The sequence below is a fragment of the Achroia grisella genome, unplaced genomic scaffold, assembly GCF_030625045.1.
Source record: "Achroia grisella isolate CSIRO2021 unplaced genomic scaffold, CSIRO_AGI_Agris_v1 utg402, whole genome shotgun sequence".
Taxonomy (NCBI): Eukaryota; Metazoa; Arthropoda; class Insecta; order Lepidoptera; family Pyralidae; genus Achroia; species Achroia grisella.
In genome coordinates, this window is record NW_026712841.1 from 4361422 (window position 1) to 4383650 (window position 22229).

The 22229-nt window shown below is 34.7% G+C and overlaps 5 protein-coding genes across 7 annotated transcripts in view; 3 read left to right on the forward strand and 2 right to left on the reverse strand.

Moving 5' to 3' along the window:
- The window catches only part of LOC131844487 (E3 ubiquitin-protein ligase TRIP12), a 59620-nt gene extending 58597 nt beyond the window's left edge, over positions 1 to 1023 (forward strand). For all 3 annotated transcript variants that reach the window (XM_059193392.1, XM_059193394.1, XM_059193393.1), the window contains exon 38: positions 20 to 1023. In XM_059193392.1, coding sequence (XP_059049375.1) covers positions 20 to 216 — 197 coding nt within the window. In that variant the 3' untranslated portion in view covers positions 217 to 1023. The remainder of the gene's footprint in view (positions 1 to 19) is intronic.
- Positions 1024 to 1965: 942 nt separating this feature from the next.
- Positions 1966 to 3624, forward strand: LOC131844539 (uncharacterized protein K02A2.6-like). The gene is made up of 2 exons (XM_059193452.1): positions 1966 to 2650; positions 2735 to 3624. Exons 1-2 carry the CDS (start codon positions 1966 to 1968, stop codon positions 3622 to 3624), a joined length of 1575 nt encoding a protein of 524 aa, XP_059049435.1.
- A 124-nt stretch (positions 3625 to 3748) lies between these two features.
- Positions 3749 to 5626, forward strand: LOC131844540 (uncharacterized protein K02A2.6-like). Its single transcript, XM_059193453.1, has one exon. It carries the CDS (start codon positions 3749 to 3751, stop codon positions 5624 to 5626), a length of 1878 nt encoding a protein of 625 aa, XP_059049436.1.
- Positions 5627 to 6478: 852 nt separating this feature from the next.
- On the reverse strand, positions 6479 to 8117 carry LOC131844444 (transmembrane protein 256 homolog). The gene is made up of 3 exons (XM_059193337.1): positions 7925 to 8117; positions 7521 to 7796; positions 6479 to 7157 (listed from the first exon to the last, which is right to left on the reverse strand). The coding sequence occupies exons 1-3, from the start codon at positions 7994 to 7996 to the stop codon at positions 7014 to 7016; spliced, it is 492 nt and encodes a 163-aa protein (XP_059049320.1). The 5' UTR covers positions 7997 to 8117; the 3' UTR covers positions 6479 to 7013.
- A 2364-nt stretch (positions 8118 to 10481) lies between these two features.
- The window catches only part of LOC131844541 (inter-alpha-trypsin inhibitor heavy chain H4-like), a 29411-nt gene continuing 17663 nt past the window's right edge, over positions 10482 to 22229 (reverse strand). Inside the window, exons 15-25 of the mRNA XM_059193454.1 lie at positions 20969 to 21056; positions 18804 to 18855; positions 18237 to 18241; positions 18001 to 18102; positions 17571 to 17633; positions 16962 to 17027; positions 15141 to 15197; positions 13153 to 13194; positions 12468 to 12673; positions 11628 to 11773; positions 10482 to 10774 (exon numbers count right to left, since the gene is read on the reverse strand). Of these exons, the coding sequence (XP_059049437.1) occupies positions 10723 to 10774; positions 11628 to 11773; positions 12468 to 12673; positions 13153 to 13194; positions 15141 to 15197; positions 16962 to 17027; positions 17571 to 17633; positions 18001 to 18102; positions 18237 to 18241; positions 18804 to 18855; positions 20969 to 21056 (879 nt within the window). The 3' untranslated portion in view covers positions 10482 to 10722. The remainder of the gene's footprint in view (positions 10775 to 11627; positions 11774 to 12467; positions 12674 to 13152; positions 13195 to 15140; positions 15198 to 16961; positions 17028 to 17570; positions 17634 to 18000; positions 18103 to 18236; positions 18242 to 18803; positions 18856 to 20968; positions 21057 to 22229) is intronic.

Sequence of the window (22229 nt, forward strand, 5' to 3'; positions counted from 1 at the left end):
TATGATTTGAATTTGCCAGGTTTTAAGGCTCTGAATCCGCCCCTCACTGTGGTGCGCAAGTCACTGGAGTCTTCGCTGGACCCGGATGAGTACCTGCCGTCGGTGATGACGTGCGTGAACTACCTCAAGTTGCCCGACTATAGCAGCGGCGAGGTGATGCGCGCCAAGCTGCGCCTCGCCGCCTCTGAGGGGCAACACTCGTTCCACCTCTCGTGAACACATCGCTATGTACCCTGCCACTGTGATTATCAGCCCCTCACTTCTTGTATACATGTGTGAATGCGGTTAGTGATAAATATAATATTTGTGTTATATTAGCCGGCCCGCTCCGGACTAATGTTATTAATGTGCAATCAGAGTGATTTATTTACATTATATGACGGACACTCCCAAGTGCTGTGCGTTCAATTTTTTGTTTCTTTGGATTCTTTTTAGATAATCAATATGTTCATAACTATATTTTGTGTTAATTTAATGTGATAGCACTGTATATTACTTTGTTAGTTTAGACTCTCAGTGGGATAACAATAAAAGTGTGACGGAATAATTTCTGCAAGACATTTGAAGACGCTACACATATATACATTGTGTCAAATTGCCCCTATATAATACATTATATTCATCATCTCGTCGTCGTCGTCATCGCAATAATACTATATAGTTTTGAAGGATGATTACTGTAAATCTTATATGAGAGTCCTATAAAAAATATATAATAGCATTTATTACCAAATGGTGTATGTTTTGAGTAACATTTAAGTATCATTAATGATTAAAGAAAAAGTGCAAAATTTAATATGTAACAATTTCAATAAAACCATGTAAACAATATTGATCAATTTTGCGTTTCATTTCATGGAGCCGATCCTCATAATGGTACTAATGTTGCTCCTGCCACTATGATTGTGTCCAACCAACATTCACTTTTAACCTGCAGAACCAAATTTCTAATTAAAATTAGGACTCCTTGTAAGTTTTTTAGAGTGTAGTTGTCATATTATATAATTAAAAGTGCATATTTACGGGGTAATCCTTTCATTGATCTCGAAAGACCTTATTTATTATTATTTTGTTCCTTACACATTAACTTTCTCAAATGAAACAATATCTTTAAAATACAACATCTTGCAATATAACAATAATAGATAATATATATTGTAATGTAAAATACCTATATACTATTTGCTGTTTAATTTTTTTATAAAAGATATTTTATGTACGTGCCTGTGATAAAATCTATAAAGATAACAAGATGAAAGACATACTTTCAAATTTATATTTGTATATGGATTAATTAACGTCAAATAAATTGGCTAAAATCTGCCTTGAGAATCACTGATTGATTATATAATGTAAATGTAGTTTTCAATCCATATCTAGTCTGATCGACATAATTAATCTTACAGCATAAAAATATAATAAGGTCACTATTGATATTGGCAGCAATCCAAAGATATTTCAATACTATGATTATATTATTATACTTATGTTATGTACTAAAGTGGGTACTTTGTAAAAAAGAGTCAATAGATGTCATTCTGGCCAGTGTGATGTGTGCTTCGAAAAATACGTGTTTTAGTGAGTATATAATAGTGGCGACGAGAGAAAATAGTGGAAAAGTGCAATAAAGTGATTATTATCTTACTAATTACATAAATAACAATAATGGGCATAAAATTTAACGAGTTTGATATAGCACATGGGTGTTGGCAAAATTATATAGAAAGGTTATGTTTTTGCTTCCAAGCTAGTGAAATTGAAGAAGATACAAAGAAAAAAGCGAATTTATTGGCGGTCTGTGGCCCTGAATTATATGATTTAATCATTTCTTTGATATCTCCAAGTAAAATAAGTGATGTGACTTTCTCTTTTATTGTGGGCATTTTGAATAATCATTTCCATCCGAAACCTAATGAAATTGTAGAATCATATAAATTTCACACAAGAAATCAAGAGGAAGGTGAAATGATAAAAAATTATATTGCTCAATTACGTAAATTAAGTATAGGTTGTAATTTCACTGATTTAGATCGTACTCTGAGAGATAGATTGGTGTGTGGAATATTAGATAAAGATATTCGGAGGAAACTGCTTCAACAAAGGCAATTAACATTTGAACAAGCTTGTGACATAGTATTATCACAGGAAACTGCAAATTTTGATGCAAATATTATCACACCATGTAGTACAAATACTCCAGTTCTTGATACAATAGTGCCAATGGATATTAACAAAGTACGGGTGAGTCAGAGAATGTCTTCTCAAAGCACAAATAAGAATAATGAGAATATGTCAACCTGTTTTCGTTGTGGGAAACCACATAGGGGTGAATGTAGGTTCCGCTGGACTAAATGCCATCATTGTGGGAAAATTGGTCATATAGAGGCAGCCTGTTTATTGAAGTCCAGCCAAGGTAAGAAGTATAATTCAGAATGTAATGGGCTATATGAAGTGGGAATCAACAGCATTAGACAAGACAAAGTGGATCCTTTTGTGATTAGAGTATTCCTTAATAGAATGGAATTACTGATGGAAGTAGATTCAGGTTGCCCATATACAATTATAAATGAGATAACAGCCAAACAAATATGGAAGGGTAAATTACCTAAACTAGAATTAACAGATATTGCATTAAAATCTTACACAGAAGGTAAATTAATATTATTAGGTCAGACGAAAGTCCATGTAAAATATAATCAAATAAGTAAAATTATGAATATATTAATTACAAAAGGTAGTGGTTCAAGCCTAATTGGCAGGAATTGGTTTGCACAATTGGGTATAAGTATAGAAGGATTAAATAATGTTAAATCAATGGATTTTAATAAGGGACAGATAACACAATTGTTATATAGATACAAACAGATTTTTGAGCCTGGTTTAGGCAAATACACTGGACCAGTAGTGAATATTACACCAAAAGAGGGTTCTGTACCAAAGTTCCTTAAAAGTAGACCCATTCCATTTGCAATTAGAGAAAGAGTATTTAAAGAAATAGACAGACTGGTTCAAGAGGAGGTACTAGAACCTACTACACATTCTGAATGGGCTACTCCGATAGTCCCAGTATTAAAAGCAAATGGTCAGGTACGTTTGTGTGGAGATTATCGGTCCACTGTGAATGCAGCTACTAATACAGATACATACCCTTTACCTACACTTAATGAAGCTTTTGTACAGCTTCAGGGGGGAGTAATATTCTCAAAAATTGATTTGGAGCAAGCATACACACAGGTGGCTGTCGATAATAACACAGCCAGCTTGCTTACAGTAAATACACCTAGAGGATTATACAAAGTAAAGCGGTTGGCCTTCGGTGTTAAAGCTTGTCCTGGTATTTTTCAAAGGCTGATGACTTCATTACTGGCAGGAATAACAGGAATAGCTGTTCTGTTAGACGATATCGTTATTTCTGGTAAGGATATCAATATACACAATGCAAGACTGGAGATGGTGTTACAGAGGTTACAAAAAGCTGGTCTAAGAGTGAATAAAGAAAAATGTTTATTTGCAGTACCTAAGGTCAAGTTTTTAGGTTATTTAATAGATGAGTCAGGAATACATCCATCTAAAGAGAAAACCAAAAAATATAAAGGAATTACAGGCATTTCTAGGACTTCTTAATTTTTATGATAGGTTTTTACCTCATAAGGCAACCATTGCTGAACCATTATATAGATTATTAGAGAAAGGGTCCAAATGGAAATGGAACAAAGAACAACACACTGCTTTTACAAAATTGAAAACAATGTTATCCAATGAAGATACGCTGGTTCACTATGATGGCACTAAGAAATTGATTATGTCGTGTGATGCTTCTCAGTATGGACTTGGTGCTGTTCTAGAACAGGAAATGGACAATGGTATGGTGAAACCAGTTATGTTTGCATCACGTACTATGAATAGCCATGAGCGAAACTATGCTCAGATTGATAAAGAAGCAGCTGCTATTGTTTTTGGTTTGAAGAAATTCCATCAATACATAAGTGGACGGAAAGTGATAATTAAAACAGATCATAGACCACTGTTAGGCATTTTTGGACCAGGAAAACCAATTCCTACAATTATATCACCCAGAATGCTGAGGTGGGCACTTTTATTGAACTCATATGATTACGAGATTCAATATGTAGAAGGCAGGAAGTTAGGAAATGCTGATGCATTAAGCCGGTGGCCAGCAGAAGAATCAACTATAGAAAAGGAATATTCAGGAGTTTTATTAATTGAGGAGACACTAATGGAACTAGAATTTACAGCTAAAGATGTAGCAAAACTTACGAGAAAAGATAAAGTTTTAAGTAAAATATTGTATTGGATAAGAAATGGATGGCCTTCTAAGGTACATACAGACTATAAAATGTTTATGAAAATTAGAGAGGAATTATCTGTACATAGTGACTGTATACTGTGGGGAAATAGAGTGGTGGTGCCAGAGAAAATGCGCTCTTATATTTTGGAAGAATTACACCGGAACCATGATGGTATAGTTATTAGTAAAGCTTTAGCTAGAAGTTATTTTTGGTGGCCATGTATGGATAAACAAATTGAAGAGATGATAAAAAACTGTAATATTTGCTCAGAAAATAGGAACATGCCTGCTCCAGTTACTCATCAGTGGTTGAAACCAGATAAGGCCTGGTCAAGAGTACACGTTGATTACGCTGGACCTTTTCAGGGCAAATCTTTTTTAATACTCATAGATGCATACTCTAAGTGGCCAGAAGTTAAAATAGTAAATGATCTTAGCAGTGCTACATTGATTCGAGAATTAAGATATATTTTTGCTGAACAAGGTTTACCTGATTCTATTGTAAGTGACAATGGTCGAAGTTTCATTTCAGAAGAATTTCAGAAATATCTTAAGAGCTGTGGAATTAGACAGATATTAGTACCTCCTTATCATCCATCATCGAATGGGCAAGCTGAACGTACAGTACAGACAGTAAAAAATAAACTTAGGAAAAGAACATCAGAACCCTGGCATGTCCGATTGCCGAACTTATTATATGGATTGCGAGCCACACCTAACAGTGTTAATGAAAAAACACCTGCGGAACTTCTGAACAACCGTCGGTTCAGAACACAGTTCGACTATTTAAATCCATTATCGTATAAAACAGATAGAAAATTAAGTGCAAATGAAAACAATGAAAAACTTAAAGTACGGTCATTTGAAATTGGTGAGTCTGTGTATGTTCGCAATTATAGCAAAGGACCTCGATGGTTACGAGGAATGGTGGAGAAGAGAGTAGGGGTATGTAGATACTTGGTACGATGGAATAGAAGGTTGTTGTTGAGACACATTAACCAAATGCATAAAGGAGGAATAACAATTAATGGAGACAGTTTAAAAAATACTTCAAGGCCTGATGCAACCCAATATAATAGTGATGATGAAAGTCATGTGGTTATACCATCTCCAGAGAAATGGGCTGACATCATTGGAGTATCAGGGCCACAAGACATTGTAATGCCAGGAAGTTCAGGTGAAATATTAAGGACAAAGAGAGCTTTATCATTATCCCCACCTACACTATCTTCCAAGAGAGTAAGATCGCGGGTAGAGTGTAACTTGGAGGACAAAGAGTCTGAGGTTGAAACAGACGAATCATTTGAAGTAGAATAACTCGCCAACCATTCTAACAAAAAATTAGCCTAGTAATTAGTTATTTAAGTGTTAACAAAATGTGCATGGACAATAAAATTTAAAAGTGAATGTAAATTGTGTTGTGAAAATGTTTACCAATCTCGGGGGAAAGATATGTTATGTACTAAAGTGGGTACTTTGTAAAAAAGAGTCAATAGATGTCATTCTGGCCAGTGTGATGTGTGCTTCGAAAAATACGTGTTTTAGTGAGTATATAATAACTTATAATGACAATAATTCATTACAAAAACAAAAATATGTCAATATGAAATCCCGCCTCCATGGTTTAAGGTAGTGTGGAACCATTGGAGGTTGATAGTATGAAGATAATCTCAGGTCAGTTAGCCCATTGTGGCGAATTTACCAGGACTCACAAGGTTTTTCCAGAGCAAATTGGATGGAGGTCGAACTGACATGGAACATTGCTAGAAAACTAGTACTCTATATAAACTGTGTAACCTTTAGTAATAAGTTTTGGTTTGCTAGCAAAATACTATGTCAGTATGAATTTGTACAGTCTCCTATGGAAACCATAGTTCAGAGACAAACCTCTAGAGTGGCATAAGAGATGTCAGGCATAGACACATTTTTGCATATCATTTTCTTACATTGTATGATTAAGGAAATAGCCTGGGCAAGGCATCTTTTTAAAATAAATCCTGTATTTAATGTCACCATAATCAGTCATAAAAAAATACTATGAAATAAAAAAAAAGGATATTATCCTCATCAAAAAAATTTGAGTTGTTAATCTTCTTATATATTTGTGATACTGATGACAGAGAAATGATATGCTTTGATAACTTTTTATCCAGTAAATGGCAGTGTTACAACCCAATAATATAATTAACCAAGAGGTCTGAGGACAATAAAGGATAAAACACTTTAACACATCAATAATACATATATTAAATGAATCCACTTCACAATCTACAATAATAAAATATGTACAATGAACTGTATTGTTATATAATGTCATTAATTAATAATAGTAACTACACATATCACAAAAGGAAACTTTCGTAAAACAAAAATAAAGCAATCCCATTTTTTTATGTACTGGTAAAAATTACAGTATAAACCTGTTTACAGGATATATTATTGGCCTGGTTTAAGGGCAAATTTTATATCAGAAAAATATAGTTATCAACTGAACAGTTTTTCATCACCAATATTTAGCAGAAAGTATTTTCAAATATATTTAAGTCTAAGGGAACAATACAATAGCTAACTTAATTCAAAATATAACCTATAGTTATGATACACTACACAAAGCTGGAATAAATGAATTGTACTATTCACAATGACCCTACCTCATACATTTGAAATATTGGAAAATAAATAGATAACTACGTTTGTATAAAACTTATAGTACCATTGCAATCCAGCCTAGAATGAGGCAGGAGCCACCAATGGGTGTAAGACGGCGGAGGCTACGGTTACCAGTGAAAGCATGGTAGTAACATGTGCCACTAAAGAGTCCCATACCCGCTATAAAAAATGCACCTGCCTGAAAAGGTAAATAAAATAAACTTAAAACAGAGTCACAACAATTAAAAAGTCATCTAAATAATATTATCAATATTATAAATTATTTCATATCCCATCTTTCAAATAGGTACTTTAAAGTAGATATAGAAGTGATATATTTTGGAGTCAGTTTTTAGGATTTATCTTCATTCAGACAAAGAAATAATACTATATTCCATTCCAATGGAACATACAGAAAAGATAAAGAAGTAGTGATGCCGATAACAATATAAATAAAATATATTCTTTAGTTCTACTGAAACAGTATATTATTTTTGTATTAGGGGTTAAAACAATTAAGAATAGAGAATACTAGGATGTAATATAAAAACTAGAAACTTACGATATATGGTCTCCTGCATAAAGGCACTGTCATCAATGCAAGAGTGTGCAAGAAGTGAAATCGATTAGCAGTGTCAAATATTTTCCGTAGGTCTTCTTTAGTATCTGTCTCAGGGAAGGTGCGATGTGCGCCCATGGCACCGAGCACTACGGCTGCAGCGCCACTGATGCCTGCGAGCCTTACAAAAGGCCCAGCTCCTTGTGCGAGCTCCCAGAGAGGCATTCTGACAATGATCGGAGCCGGAGGTGGATTTACTGACTTAGACTTAAATATACCCTGTAAATTACATTATTGAAAAAATAAATAACCCAAACGATAAAGTCATGATGAATCGCACAAATTGTCAGATAAGTCAGTAAAAGAATAATAATTTTAATTATATTATTATTCCACATTACACTTACAATATGGCGTAATAAATTCATAGCTCCATCCGCCACCGTATTAATCATTAAAGTATCGGCCAAATTTACCATACCTTTGCGTTTTTTATACAATTTCACACAAAACAATCGTAAATCTTTAAAATGAAAAATATATTCAATACATTGATGGATGTTGAGAAATTGACAATAAAATCATAGAGTATATCAATATCAGATATGTCAAATGTGTCAAGAAAAGGAGATTAGTCTGTGCGTTAGAGATTTGACACATCAAAAGCCTTGCAACCGTAGACAGAGAAAACACGTAACGTAGTGTATTTAGTCTATAAGCTTATATTTATAAGCTTGCAGCTGCGGATAATAAGCGCATACTTTACTCTTTGATTAGCACGAATAATTTTTCCTAACTGTACGTGCGACTTCGTCCGCGTGGAATTTTATTATATTTTTCTAAAATAAAAGTAACTTAAGTTACTCCTTAGTACATCAGCTGCTTGCCAAAAAAAGTCCCGTCAAAATGGGGCCAGCCATTTCAGAGATTAGCCGGAATAAACAGACAGACAGACAAAAATTGTAAAAAATGTTATTTTGGCGTATTTATATTCATATGCATGTAGTAAACAATGGTTATTTCAATATTACAAACAGACACTCCTATTTTATTTATATATATAGGTAGATTAAAATAAATGTAATTGATTGGATTTTACGGTTACTTTTTTGTACCGACGCGACGCGGCGACGCCGCGATTGTACTACTAATATTCAGGGCCGTCTTTCACCTATTAGAGGCCCTGGGCACATTAGAATAATGGACCTCTATGACCATATAACAGTAATAAACCACTATCTTGTGAGAATAGACAAAGTCATTTTTGAACATGAGTCTTTAGAGATGTATAGTATTCTGGGCATTTCTGGGACCTTTAAAACAAACTAGGCAAAAATCATTTATAAAATGAACAAAAACGTACAAATTGACTATAATCGGTAAGCATTTGTTAAGATTGATCTTCAGGCAAGAGGACAGTAGCTATCGGTTATCGTTTGGTAATGGAGTAGGGACTAGACTAGACTAGGGGGCCCCAATCCACCACCGGGCCGTGGGCACGTGCCCAGTGGGGAAGAGGGGGAGGGGGGCTGCTAATATTGGTGGTATTTTAGACTTTATTTTTTGTTTAAGGCCGATAGAAATGTGCATTTTATTAGAAGCGTAGTGATTGCTTGCTCAGTGGGATTACGCTTATGCGAATTTATACGATTTCATCCATCCGGCCTACATATACCAGTGAAACCACATCACTGGTGTGGTTAAATATGTAGGCTGTCAAACTGTTCCTCTTCCTGATGAAATACAATAACCGATGTTAATAAACATTAATCATGGTCATCACAAAATTAATTCCTAATGCCTGACGGTATTCCTCATGCGTTAACTTTATAATCTATACATATACCTAAATAAAATTGGAGTGTATGTTTGTAATATTGAAATAATCATTTTATTACTACATGAATATGAAGATAAATACGCCAAAATAACATTTTTTACATCTTTTGTCTATCTGTTTGTTCCGGCTAATCTCTGAAATTGGTGAAATCTTTCATTTTAGAAAAATAAAGTTAAATTCCACGCGTTAAATTCGCAGGTATAGCCAGTTACTAAATAGTTTCGAACAGAATTACCTAAAGGAGGTAACTCTATATCAATGTTTGAAATTTTTACCAAACATCAAAAGTATTCTTTATTTTTGCAAATACATTTACTTACAAATTAGGTATACCTAAACTTATTAATAAACTAGCTTACAGCTGCGGATAATAAGCGCATACTTTACTCTTTGATAAGCACGAATAATTTTTACTAACTGTACCCGCGACTACATCCGCGTGGAATTTGTTTTGAATTTTTTTTCTAAAATAAAAGTAGCCTAAATTACTCCGTATTACATCAGCTACCTGCCAATAAGAGATCAGTAGTGCTCATTTTTATAATAATGTTTATGAAACTCTATAGTTAACAAATGATGTAACCTTAACAGATGTTTAGGTGCGTGGCGCAGGAATAGTCGAGCCTATCTGCACTGCGTCACCGATTTCTGCGTCTCTGCACAGACCTCTCATTACCAGAAGTAGAAAAACGAATGATATTGTCGTAAAGCCACGTGAAACCAATTACTGATAATTAATTTCTGTCGACTATTATCTCCTAATTTATAAAAACTTAAGCACTGCTGTAACTTTCGTAACTTAGCGCGAAGTGATAATTCTCAAACCTAAACACCGATTATGAAAATAGTAATATTTATTAGCTCAGTGCTCAATGACAATTACGCCTCGCAGCAACGCGTCATACCAATCATATTATTTTTCGGACTACTCTAATGCTGTTGGCCGCAGCTAGCCTTTACAGCTTCACCGGTCGATTATCATAAAATGAAATTACGATACCAATAATAAAGCTTTGAAAACCGAGAAAATGCTGTCAGTCACTTCCCGTTTCACTTTTTACATCTGTTAATAACTAGTTACAATACACTTCTTTGAAAAGCTGTTTGAAATTAAAATGCAATAAGTAAGATTATTTTTTATTTGTTATTTAAGAAACGTTCGATAATAACCTAATAATAATAAAACCTTCCGCAGATCATCAACGGATGTATAACATAATGTTAACATGGCACCATACAGTTTATTAGCACCTATGAATTCACAACGTATTGTGTAAACCTATAAATAATAACTTATAAATAATCACATTTCGGAGAATTTCTTTGTAACCACTATCTAATTTCATGTAATTTTCTTGGTCTGTATCACGCGGATATGTTTGCATTTCGATCTTCGGGACAGCAAACTCCTGCGTATCTGTAGATAAAGTAATAAAAAATACAGGTAAATAAGTTGGATAGTAAAATAAACAGCTACCATACTTTTCCCGTTTTGCCAGGAATCGTATAACTCTCTGTTATTGAAAAACAAAAAACTCTACTTATGATACTTTTCACCTATGAATTCTGCTTATGATACTTTTTAGGTATATAAGTGATCTGTAATTTTTCCATCATCAGGTGTGCTGGTAAGACAGTGAAATTACGGGACGAGAGACATGATATTTTCGTTCACCGGAATGGCAACGCATGAGTTGTATTTTACGACGGTTCCCACTTACCATCAGATGGCCCGTCAGCTTGTAGATATATCTATATATGCTTGTAGATATACGGTACGTATATAAAAAAAGTATAGATTGTCCACTCTAACTTATTTTGAAATGTTAAGTACGAAGTAAAGTGAGAATTTTGAAGTAGTACCTAATAGCAAAACACACTCGCTAAATAAGGAGAGTTCTCTACCATTTTTTTATCCTAAATCTATACTAAAGAAATATTTCTACACGTAAATTTTGCATATCACAAATCTTTCCTCGACGACTTCGCTGATGGTTTAGTACACTGGTTTACTTCATACGGTCGCGGGTTCGATTTCTTGCACAATGCAAATATTTGTATTTATGAGCTTGATTGTTCGTTTTGGTTTGCGTCTGTCCATATTAATACTTAATAAACAAATCAAAATTTTATTTAAAAAATACAATTTCTATTTAGTTGTGCAGTACAAGTACTCATACACTAGGTTGAAACTATATAGCGCTCTGTCAATTGTCTAGCGTTATTATTATTAGTGGCTGAAGAAAACCAAGGTGGCCACCAAAACATACCCAGAATCAAAGATGCAAGCAGATTTCGAATAATTCTCTACGGTGATGTTTTGTGCTGCCACACAACTTGTGATGTAGATGCAGTTACCGGTGGCTCCGTCTATTGCATTGTTGCATACAGGGTCACCTCCAGGGATCAACGGTATCTGAACAGTATAAATAATGTTTATTTAAATTCCAATAATCGAGGAATAGTCCTCAAATTTGGAAGATTTCCCGTTGAATGTGGGGGCGTGTTGACGACAACTGTTTAGTGTAAATTCGTCAGCTTTTTTTAGGATGAAATAAAGTCTATGTCCGTGTATATCAATCTTCATAATTAATTTAATTAAGACCCGTCCAGTCGTTTAGTCGTGTAAAAAAACAGACAAATTTAAACAAACAGGCCGACACACCTTCACACTATAATAATAAGTACGTAAGTATGAAATCAATTGACTGCATTCGAATGCCGATTCAAGAGCGGTACCGTAGACGGGCATGACAGCTTGGGAGAGCATACCGTGCCGTGTACCGTGAAAAAATATTTGAAAAAAAAATATCACAACGTAAATTGTTATTTCGGACGTCTTCCGGGCTGAAATGATAAAATTATTATATAGTTTTAAATTTGACGCGGTTGTTATTTATACGTATAATTAGTAAAAATCACGGGATCTTACCACGTTTTATATTTATTTGCTGAATTCCCGATATTTCGGCAGTGTCTCGACCACCATGATCACGGGTTTACCCGTAAGATAAAATATAACACGTGGTAGGATCCCGTGATTTTTATTAATTATACCTACGTATAGATAAAATTATTATTACTGATGACAATCATTTTGTTATACATACCCTGTTGTCCTTGATAAGTTTCAAGTTAAGCGCGATTCCATTGACTTCGACCACAAGTGAATCAGTAGTGGTATTGAGCAGATGTATTGCCCAAGAGTATCTCTCTAATCCGTACTTATTTAGGGGACTGATGGAACTGGTTACCACTCGAGGGGTTGTAATGTAATAGTCCGGTTGCATATGGTCTGACGAGTGATTGATGGGTCCTGTACGTAATATTGTATAAAACTTACTATTTTTGATTTTCACTACATAATTACTCTGAAATCGCGTCACAGTCACAGATTTTGTTATTACGATGATAATTTTATACAATTAGAGCAGTATGGTTAGGTACGTGTATGATATGTCTAATAGCCCATTATATAAAAAATATTTAGATATGTTAATATATATTATTACCTACACTGATATTTTAGAGTAAAGTAACCTCTGGCAAAACCTAACAATTCTCTTTTATAATGCTACCTACTAACCGAGGCCACAATAATTCATTCATTGTTTTTCGTTAAAACATCATCGAGTGGATGCATCTGTTGTAAAACAGGTTGTTTGTGATTTTATGCATACTTGTAACATATATAGATACAAATGTGCCGTGTTGAGAACAGAAACATATTTTAGCGATGAAGTCTCATTTGAGTGATATAAAAACGTTGCATAAAATGTTTTGTTAATTACATACCCGTTGAACCTCTCGGAGATATGAGAGACGTAGTGTGGTAGTCTGAAGAACAAAAAAAATTCGGTAAGTGCGCCATTTATGAAGCAGGTCCATAATAATAATAATAATAATCTTTATTTGTCTCAAACAAAAACTTTTTACACAATACAACTATAGCCCATAGAATAATATAATTTAAAACTAATGAATGAGACAAAACGGTCTATAACTCAGTGAGGGCAGTGAGTCCACCCTCTCTGCTATTCTGTTATAACCTTTATCAGTAAAATACAATGTGAGATCGACGACGACGATAGCATATTAAGTTAACTTTTAAACTACAACTAACAAAGTAAACATAAAAATTGACAATAACAAACTTAAATATATATAATCTAAACATTATTCAGGATTAGTTACAACATTAAATAAAATCTAAGAATTGCCACCGGACTACCGATTGTCAAAGAACCTTCATTGTATCGAGTGGTATGAAAGGAGGTTTTAAATTCTACTGTATTTTTTGTGTGTTACGAATAACTCAATAAAAGTAAATAAAATTTATGTTTATTAAAATTATAGTGAAAGTTATAAACATGTGATTGTGATCGCTTCTGACAAATCCATAAAAAGTACATGTTTAAAATAATTAAGAGTGAGTACATTTCAGAGTTTTATTTTAGATATATATGTGGTGATGCATACAACCGAACCGAACCGAAGAATACAACCTGCCACTTTGCTTGGCGTTTGTGGACTATGAAAAAGCCTTTGATTCGATCGAGACGTGGGCTGTGCTACAGTCTCTCCAGCGGTGCCAAATTGACTATCGATATATCGAAGCGTTGAAATGTTTGTATGAAAACGCCACTATGTCAGTTCGCCTCCACGACCAGAATTCGAAGCCTATCCAACTGCAGCGAGGTGTCAGACAAGGCGATGTCATATCGCCAAAGCTGTTTACCGCTGCGTTGGAAGATGTCTTCAAGCTTCTGGACTGGAGCGGGCTGGGCATCAACATTAACGGCGAGTACATCAATCACCTTCAATTTGCCGACGATATCGTGGTCATGGCTGAGCCCCTGGAAGACCTTAGCAAAATGCTCGAAGACCTCAGTAGAGTCTCACAAGGAGTAGGTCTTAAAATGAACATGGACAAGACGAAAATTATGTCAAACGTCCATGTCGTACCTGCTCCCGTAAAAATCGGAGATTCTACACTCGAAATTGTCGATCACTACGTATACTTAGGGCAAACTATCCAGCTAGGTAGATCCAATTTCTAGAAAGAGGTCGTCGGTCAATCGTCGAATCCAACTCGGATGGGCAGCGTTCGGGAAGCTCCGATATATCTTTTCGTCCAAATTTCCGCAGTGTCTCAAGACGAAGGTTTACGACCAATGTGTGTTGCCAGTGATGACTTACGGAACAGAGACGTGGTCGCTAACTATGGGCCCCATCAACAAGCTCAGAGTCACTCAGAGGGCAATGGAGAGGGCTATGCTCGGAGTTTCTCTGCGTGATCGAATCAGAAATGAGGAGATCCGCAGAAGAACCAGAGTGACCGACATAGCCCGAAGAATTGCGACTTTGAAGTGGCAATGGGCAGGGCACATAGCTCGTAGGACAGATGGCCGTTGGGGCAGTAAAGTCCTCGAGTGGCGACCACGGACCGGAAGACGCAGCGTGGGAAGGCCTCCAGCAAGGTGGACCGACGATCTGGTCAAGATCGCGGGAAGGCATTGGATGCGAGCAGCGCAGGACCGATCGTCGTGGAGATCTTTGGGGGAGGCCTATGTCCAGCAGTGGACGGGCTGCGATGATGATGATGATGATGATGCATATATTGCACTTACCCCATTTATAAAGACTATTAGAACTTATTACTATGTCCATTCCAATGACAATAATTAAAGCTACTGCAAAGGTCAATGAGTTCCCATTAAAATGATTAAATTTGAAGGAAATGAAATAAAAACGTTGCAAACTATATTTAATTAATAACATACCCGGAACTCTCTTGCTCATCTGCCATGACGGTAATGTGGGAATCGTAGATCTGTAGCCTGAAGAACAAACATTGATACGACTAGTGAAACTAATAAGTTAACGTAATAACTTATTAGAAGATATAAGTTTCAGTTCAGTATTCTAAGCAGAATAATTAGAGTATCATCAAAGGTAAAATTTATATAAAAATTCACCAAATTTGGTCAATCAACTCAGTTACTTAATGAGAATAGTTTATAGTATCTGGTAAATTTTCCTACTTATAAATATAGAAAGTGATTAGTATAAACTACAGAAAACATCAAGTGACAATGTAGCGCACATAATTTGACATCATAGAGACACTTCCCCACTTCAAAATCATGGCATTTTTAGCAAGGCATGTGAATATTTTAGTCTATATGGGAATAGATGTTACGCATGCAGTATCTAAATCAAATGTTTTTTTTTTTCAATAAATGTATGTTATGTTTTCCCAAGCAATTAAAAGACAATTTATTTTATTGTGTAGTAAAATAAACATTTGATGCAACGTACCATATGCTGAAGTGAAACAATGAATGAATTATTTCCAATGCATGTAAACAATGACAATGATAAAACGTGACAAATTAACTGGCATATTTATTAACAACTAAATTATTATTAGCCTTAGGCAGCTACAAGACAACTTTTATGTACCGGTGTCAAATAAGTTAATAACATTATCGTAATTATATTGTAGGTAAGATTGGTTATTAAAGGCTATTATTATTAGTTACAGACGTCGTACGTCCTACATGACGTACAAAGGTTGTTGTTGATTGAAATAACTTTTGTTTTCCCTTGGATCGATCGATCCCTGACCCCATACCAACGAGAATCGACATTACAACGCCCTAACTGGAGGTTCTAACTGCTAACAATGCTCTTAGACTAAAGTTTTATTTATTAGGCATTCAGCCGCTCCTTAAGTCCCATCGCGGGTTTAGAATGTACTCTGCACTCGTCATGTGAAGAAATGTAAACCAGCTGCGGCCAACAAAATTAGGATGCATATTTCGAAGAAAAAAATGTTTTACATTATTATTCTAACCGGTTGGGGGTACTTGAACGTTGTAAATGCATTAATCATTGAAATTTTGGGCAGGTATTTATTAGTCAGATTTTTTTTAAAACACATCATAGCTAAATGATTAGCAACTGACGTGACTATGCTGTCTGGGATAATTGACATAGTAAGTAGTTTTGATTAATAACGAAAGCAATGTGCTTTAGGTATTATACCTACATAGGATGAACTTTAATATAGTATACTTACAGCTAGTGGAAATTCATATGTATTATATAGTGAGTGCTGAACTGAATATTAGTTATAGAGCCACTTTAATCATTCTGTTATATTAGAAATATTGAACTGGTTTTTTGTTCGGTTTTATTAAGAAAAACCGAAAAATAACTGAAGTGGTGGCTGGCACTACCGATTCCGTCAATAAAATAAAATATTTTAGACATTTGTATTAATTTAGACTATATTATTATTACTGCTTATTTTGCACTTTTTATATTAACTATAAGCTTAAACATACTAAATTAACGACATTCATTTACTATGTCTGTCACACTTATCAGTTGCCACACCAAAAATTGGTAAAACAAACAAAAAATGAAAATTATACTGAACGGCTATATGGGCTTAGACTCTTTGCCTTTCCTATAAGGATAAATAAAACTAAAAAAATAACTACTAACGGAAAAGATAGCAATGAAAAAAATATATAAAAATATGGCGAACCTAGATACTCCCTCTATTGAATATTGGAAATCGTTTATTGCCTTACCAGGTGACGCCTGCTCCACTTCGTAGTCGAGACTTTCCACATCGTCGTATTGTAACGGGCCAGCAGCTAATATAAAAAAAAACTGTCAAGACCGAGTAGGACTTACACACGGAAAGTTCAGAACAAGTTTTATTTTCTTCATTTGTCTATTATTAATACATATACTTATACTCATATATGAACATATAAGGATAATATTATAGAATAGTAAACTCATTACGCTAACGGTTCGTATATCAGGGTAAATGCGGGTTCTCAGATCCGATTTTGAAAATTCTTTTAGTGTTGGATAGCCTATTTATCCAGGAAGGTTATGGGCTATATAACATCACGATACGAACAACAGAAACGGAGCTGCAATGTAAAATGTTGCAATAATGTGTAATTTAACGCAGACAAAGTGATATATTCACTTCATATGTAGAAATGTATTCCAGATATTAATGTGATAGGATTGCAGTCAGCTGTTTGGTAGACTAAACATTGCTATAGTATTTATTTCCGCTACCGATGCGGTATTAAACGAAATAATACAAATCCATTAAATAATGGAATTGACTTTCGCAAAATAACACGTAATTCAATAAAATTTATTTTCCATACTCTCACCGTGAGCCAGGGTCGGATCTACTTGCATTTCCACAACTCCGTTATCCCGCGTAAGTGATGAACCTAAGCGCAAACTTGGGTCATATTAAAGGCATAATAGCAATTTTTGATGATTACTGAAGTTTATTAAATTAGTTACATATTTTTAAAAGCAGATGTACCACATTGTGATTTTCCCTCTACATGTATTTGTTAGTTAATGAAATGGAAAATGAACAAAATCAGAAGATTACATTTTATGTAAAATATCATAATAGACCTGAGGTACCTGTAAAACATGTTTCAATTACAGGTATAAGTTAAAATATCAATAAGAAGTGATGCGCCCAATTATTGCCCACTGCAATTCTCGGATTGTATCGTACAATGAATGGGTAACATATTAGGCAATATGCAATAATATATAACGTAGCTAAAATATTCATTTTACCTGGAAGAATGGCACTTGCGTAAGATGCTTGAGGAACAGGATAGGATCCTACATACATGTGATGATGTGCTCCGCCTATATTCGTGGATAACGGGGCCAATGCTACAAATAAATAATAAAAATATATAAATCGTGATTTTTTTAGTTTCGGCTAAATCTCGATAGTCTTTACCTCCTTTTAATTAATTTTTATTAAATTTTAAAAAGAGGTAAAGTACATATGGGTGGGTAATCACCGGTACTAGTGACACGATTTTGAAAATTCTTTCAAGTGTTGGATAGCCCATTTATCGAAGAAGGCTAATTATACATCTTCACACTGCGAGCAACATGAACGGAGCAGCAATGAAATAAGTTGCAAAAACGGAGAAAATGAGGCAGATACGTTGGCCTATTGATATAGGTAGTTAGAACTGCTCCAGCGAGGAAAATTGTACAAAATACAGATTATTTTACACATTGTTCTTTAGAATCTAATAATCGAAAGCGATAGCCTATGACGTAGCATGTTTATGTCAAAGCATTCTGCAACGCATAAATGATACTTCTGTTCTGCAATAGATTGCACATTGACGGCCTAACTGATAGTAAATGGTAATCGTCGCTTATATACATGGACAGCACCGAGAACAACAAGTATCCTGTGACGCCCGTGACTCATGCGTGCATGCATGCGTGCCATTCTGGAGAGCTATGTCATGCCACTCTTATCCTGTACCTAATTTCACTGCGTTATTTATACATGTCAATTATAAAAATAACAATGAGCTTTTATTATAGAGAAATGTTAAAAAATCATTTACTCACGTATAAAGCCTGCTAAACCGTGTGCAAAGCCGTGATTGTCATTGGCAACTGCAAATGTGTAATAATATACAATTATGTAATATCAAAACAAATACCTAAATCTCTAAACTTACTACCAAATATCATTATGTACTAAAGTATTATTGTAAGAACTATTGAATGCGACAAATAATGTTCTCTTTATTGTGTATTTTTCTACCATTTTTAATACTGTATGTATTATATTTTTAGTTGTATATCAAAAATACAACTAATAGGGGAGCGAGGGGCAATAGCGCTCATCGGGTAATGGCGCTCACCTCTGTAACTCAAATTGGAATGTAGCAACTCGCCACGTTACTTAAAGCACGAGGATAAGCCTCTAAAAGACAGCAATGCAAACAGACAGTCAGCTCGCGTCATGTGATTGTGAAGTGCGGATTTTCGTTTGCGGTCATACTGATCTAATTTTTGCATAAGTATTTTAATATTTTAATGCTTATTTAATTATTAAGTATACTTTTCTGATAATAAAACTATTTGTTGTATTTTATGGTAATGCAATCAATTTTTAACAATTATGTATGATTTTTTTAAATTTCTAATTATTTCCAAAACGACCGGTTGGGGGTTATACCGCTAACCTGACCGCTATTACCCCTTTGTGACTTATTTTTTTTATTGTTGTAGATATAAGAAAACGTCAACGGATCGCCGCTAAAGTTGTTAGACCGAAAATACCGAAAAAGACCTTCAATCTGCTAAAACTATTATTAAAATAAGGTTGTCCAAAAGAAAACAAAAAAACATTCTTCAGATAGTGAAGACAAAGAGGACCTTTGCGATGATGACAGTGACAACAAACTGAATGTGGATGATAGAAATTATGAATTTGGAAAAAATATGAAATCTAGTATCACTGCACCATCTGCGTAGTGTGGGCTCATGCTACATGTTCAGGGTGGGATTCGCAGACAGATACATATGTTATTTATGTACCCAAGAATAAAATATTTTTATTTCTATTTTGTCTTACCTCTAATAAGTATTATTACTTTATATTATATTACAATAATTAAGTTGATTTAACATCTAAGCAGTTGATTAAACTATATTTATTCAATTGAAAAAGGCTAATTTTACGTAGAAATGGGGATAATTGGGGATTATAGATTTTACTTTTATTATATAAGATTGATCTTATGAATATTTCTTTAATTAATATATTTTACTGGTTATTAGACATTACCCCGTACCCTTAGCGGCATTACGTATAGTCAGGGGCAATGCCGCTCAAACATGTTTTTTTAAATAATGTCTTCCTATTACTAGTAAAATAAAGTTATATGCTTTTGTTGTTCAATTGTTGGTTACTCGATAATTAAAGACTTTTCTAAATTTTGATTTGCAATAAATAATTTGTAAAATACACCATGTTTTCCTTAAGTGAATGCCATTCACCCTTCTTACCCTAAATGGCACATATTGTCTATTCTATGTCAAAAATGACTACTGTGTAGATCTAATATACAGACATACGTTCATTATATCAAAACATCACTGTAAAATCATAAATTTCATTTAATTTCATTAGCATAGCAATATAATAAAATAAAATAAAATATTTATCTAACTTATGAATAATATTAAAAATGATCACATTATTATTATTATAGCCTTTATTCAGATCCAACTTATACATTATTTTAAAACAAACAAACAAAGCTTTAAAACTTAAAACGAAAATAGTTATTCTATTATTTGGATCTTTTTTAATGTCTGTAGATTTGTTTGCCAATCGGCAAAGGCCTCCTCCAAAAAATGATCACATACTAAATAAAATAAAAAATAAATTGCAGTAAATCTTTTTGATACTATATATAAAAAATTCGTGTCACGTTGTTTGTCTGCGATGGAATCCTAAACTACTGAACAGATTTTGATGGAATTCTATACATATAGAATGTAACATAAATAATAGTAGGTCTGAGAAGAAATCTATTTGTTATCTATTTTTTACAACACTAAGGATAATTCTAAAGGGTATCCCTTCTTTTACATATTTTTTAAAATATTGGTTTGGTATCTATAAATGTTGGTTGGTATCTATAAATATATTGTGTTAATTTTGTTCACCTTGTATAAATTTTGTACGTTTTATAAAGTTAGACTTGATCCCTACCTTTGTCAACAGATTCGGCATTCACAGCATTTTTCGTGTCATTGGGCTTGACCACTACCAGTGACGTCAGCGGAGTCACCAACTGGTACTGTTGAACAGCAGAACAGCAAATATAAAGACAGGTTTCAGTCAAGTATCAATGGATATGGCAACACTTTCTATGTACCTAATTTATACACTATTTCAATACTGTTGTATTACCAAATACTATGCCATATATTAAGATAGGAACTGAACATTCACTGCTATGCGGATGACAGTACCGGAGATGCCTTGTACAGCGGCCATGCTAATATGTCGCAGGCAAAAATTATAGAGTACCGGAACAAACCTGTGTCCGAAATCGAAACTTCACTCCATCAAGTTTCGGTTTGGGGTCAGGAAAATTGTATTCAATTCAACCCCAAGAAGACACAAGTTTGCGCGTTTACAGCTAAAAAGAATCCATTTATCGTATCTCCTCAGTTTCAAGACACTCTCCTTGATGTGAAGCCAAATCTCGAGGTCCTTGGCGTTGATATATCCAGTGACGTTCAATTTTGCGGTCATTTGGAGGACAAGGCTAAAATAGCCTCAAAAAAGCTTGGTGTGCTCAGTAGAGTGAGACGGTATTTCACGGCGGCCCATCGCTTGCATGAGACAAGGCGCAGATCCGGCCGCACATGGAATACTGTTGTCACCTCTGGGCGGGAGCACCACAATACCAGCTACTTCCATTTGACCGCATTCAGAACCGAGCAGTCAGAATCATTGGTAATCAACGTCTATGTGACAGACTCGACCCATTGGCTTTGCGGCGTGATATTCTCTGTGCATATATCACGGGGAGTGTTCTGAGGAATTGTTCGGATTAATACCAGCTGCTGAGTTTCACCACCGTACCACCCGCCAGAAACTGAAATACCATCCTGATCATCTGGATGAATGGCAGTTTTCCACAGTGCGGTTTTCTAGAAACTTTTTGCCTCGCACAACCACATTATGGAATCACCTTCCAGCAATGGTATTTCCGAACCGATACGATATTGAAACCTTCAAGAAAAGAGCTTATTCCTTTTAAAAAGGCCGACAACGTACTTGCAATTCCCCTGTTGTTGCGGGTGCTCATGGGCGTCGGTAATCACTTACCATCAGGTGAGCCGCATGCTCGTTTGTCCCCTGTGTTATAAAAAAAAACAGGCGACTATCAGGAACTTTTATATGGATGATAATGGTATGGTGTACCCGCCTTTTTTTATTTGGAGAAAATCCCTCATTGGGT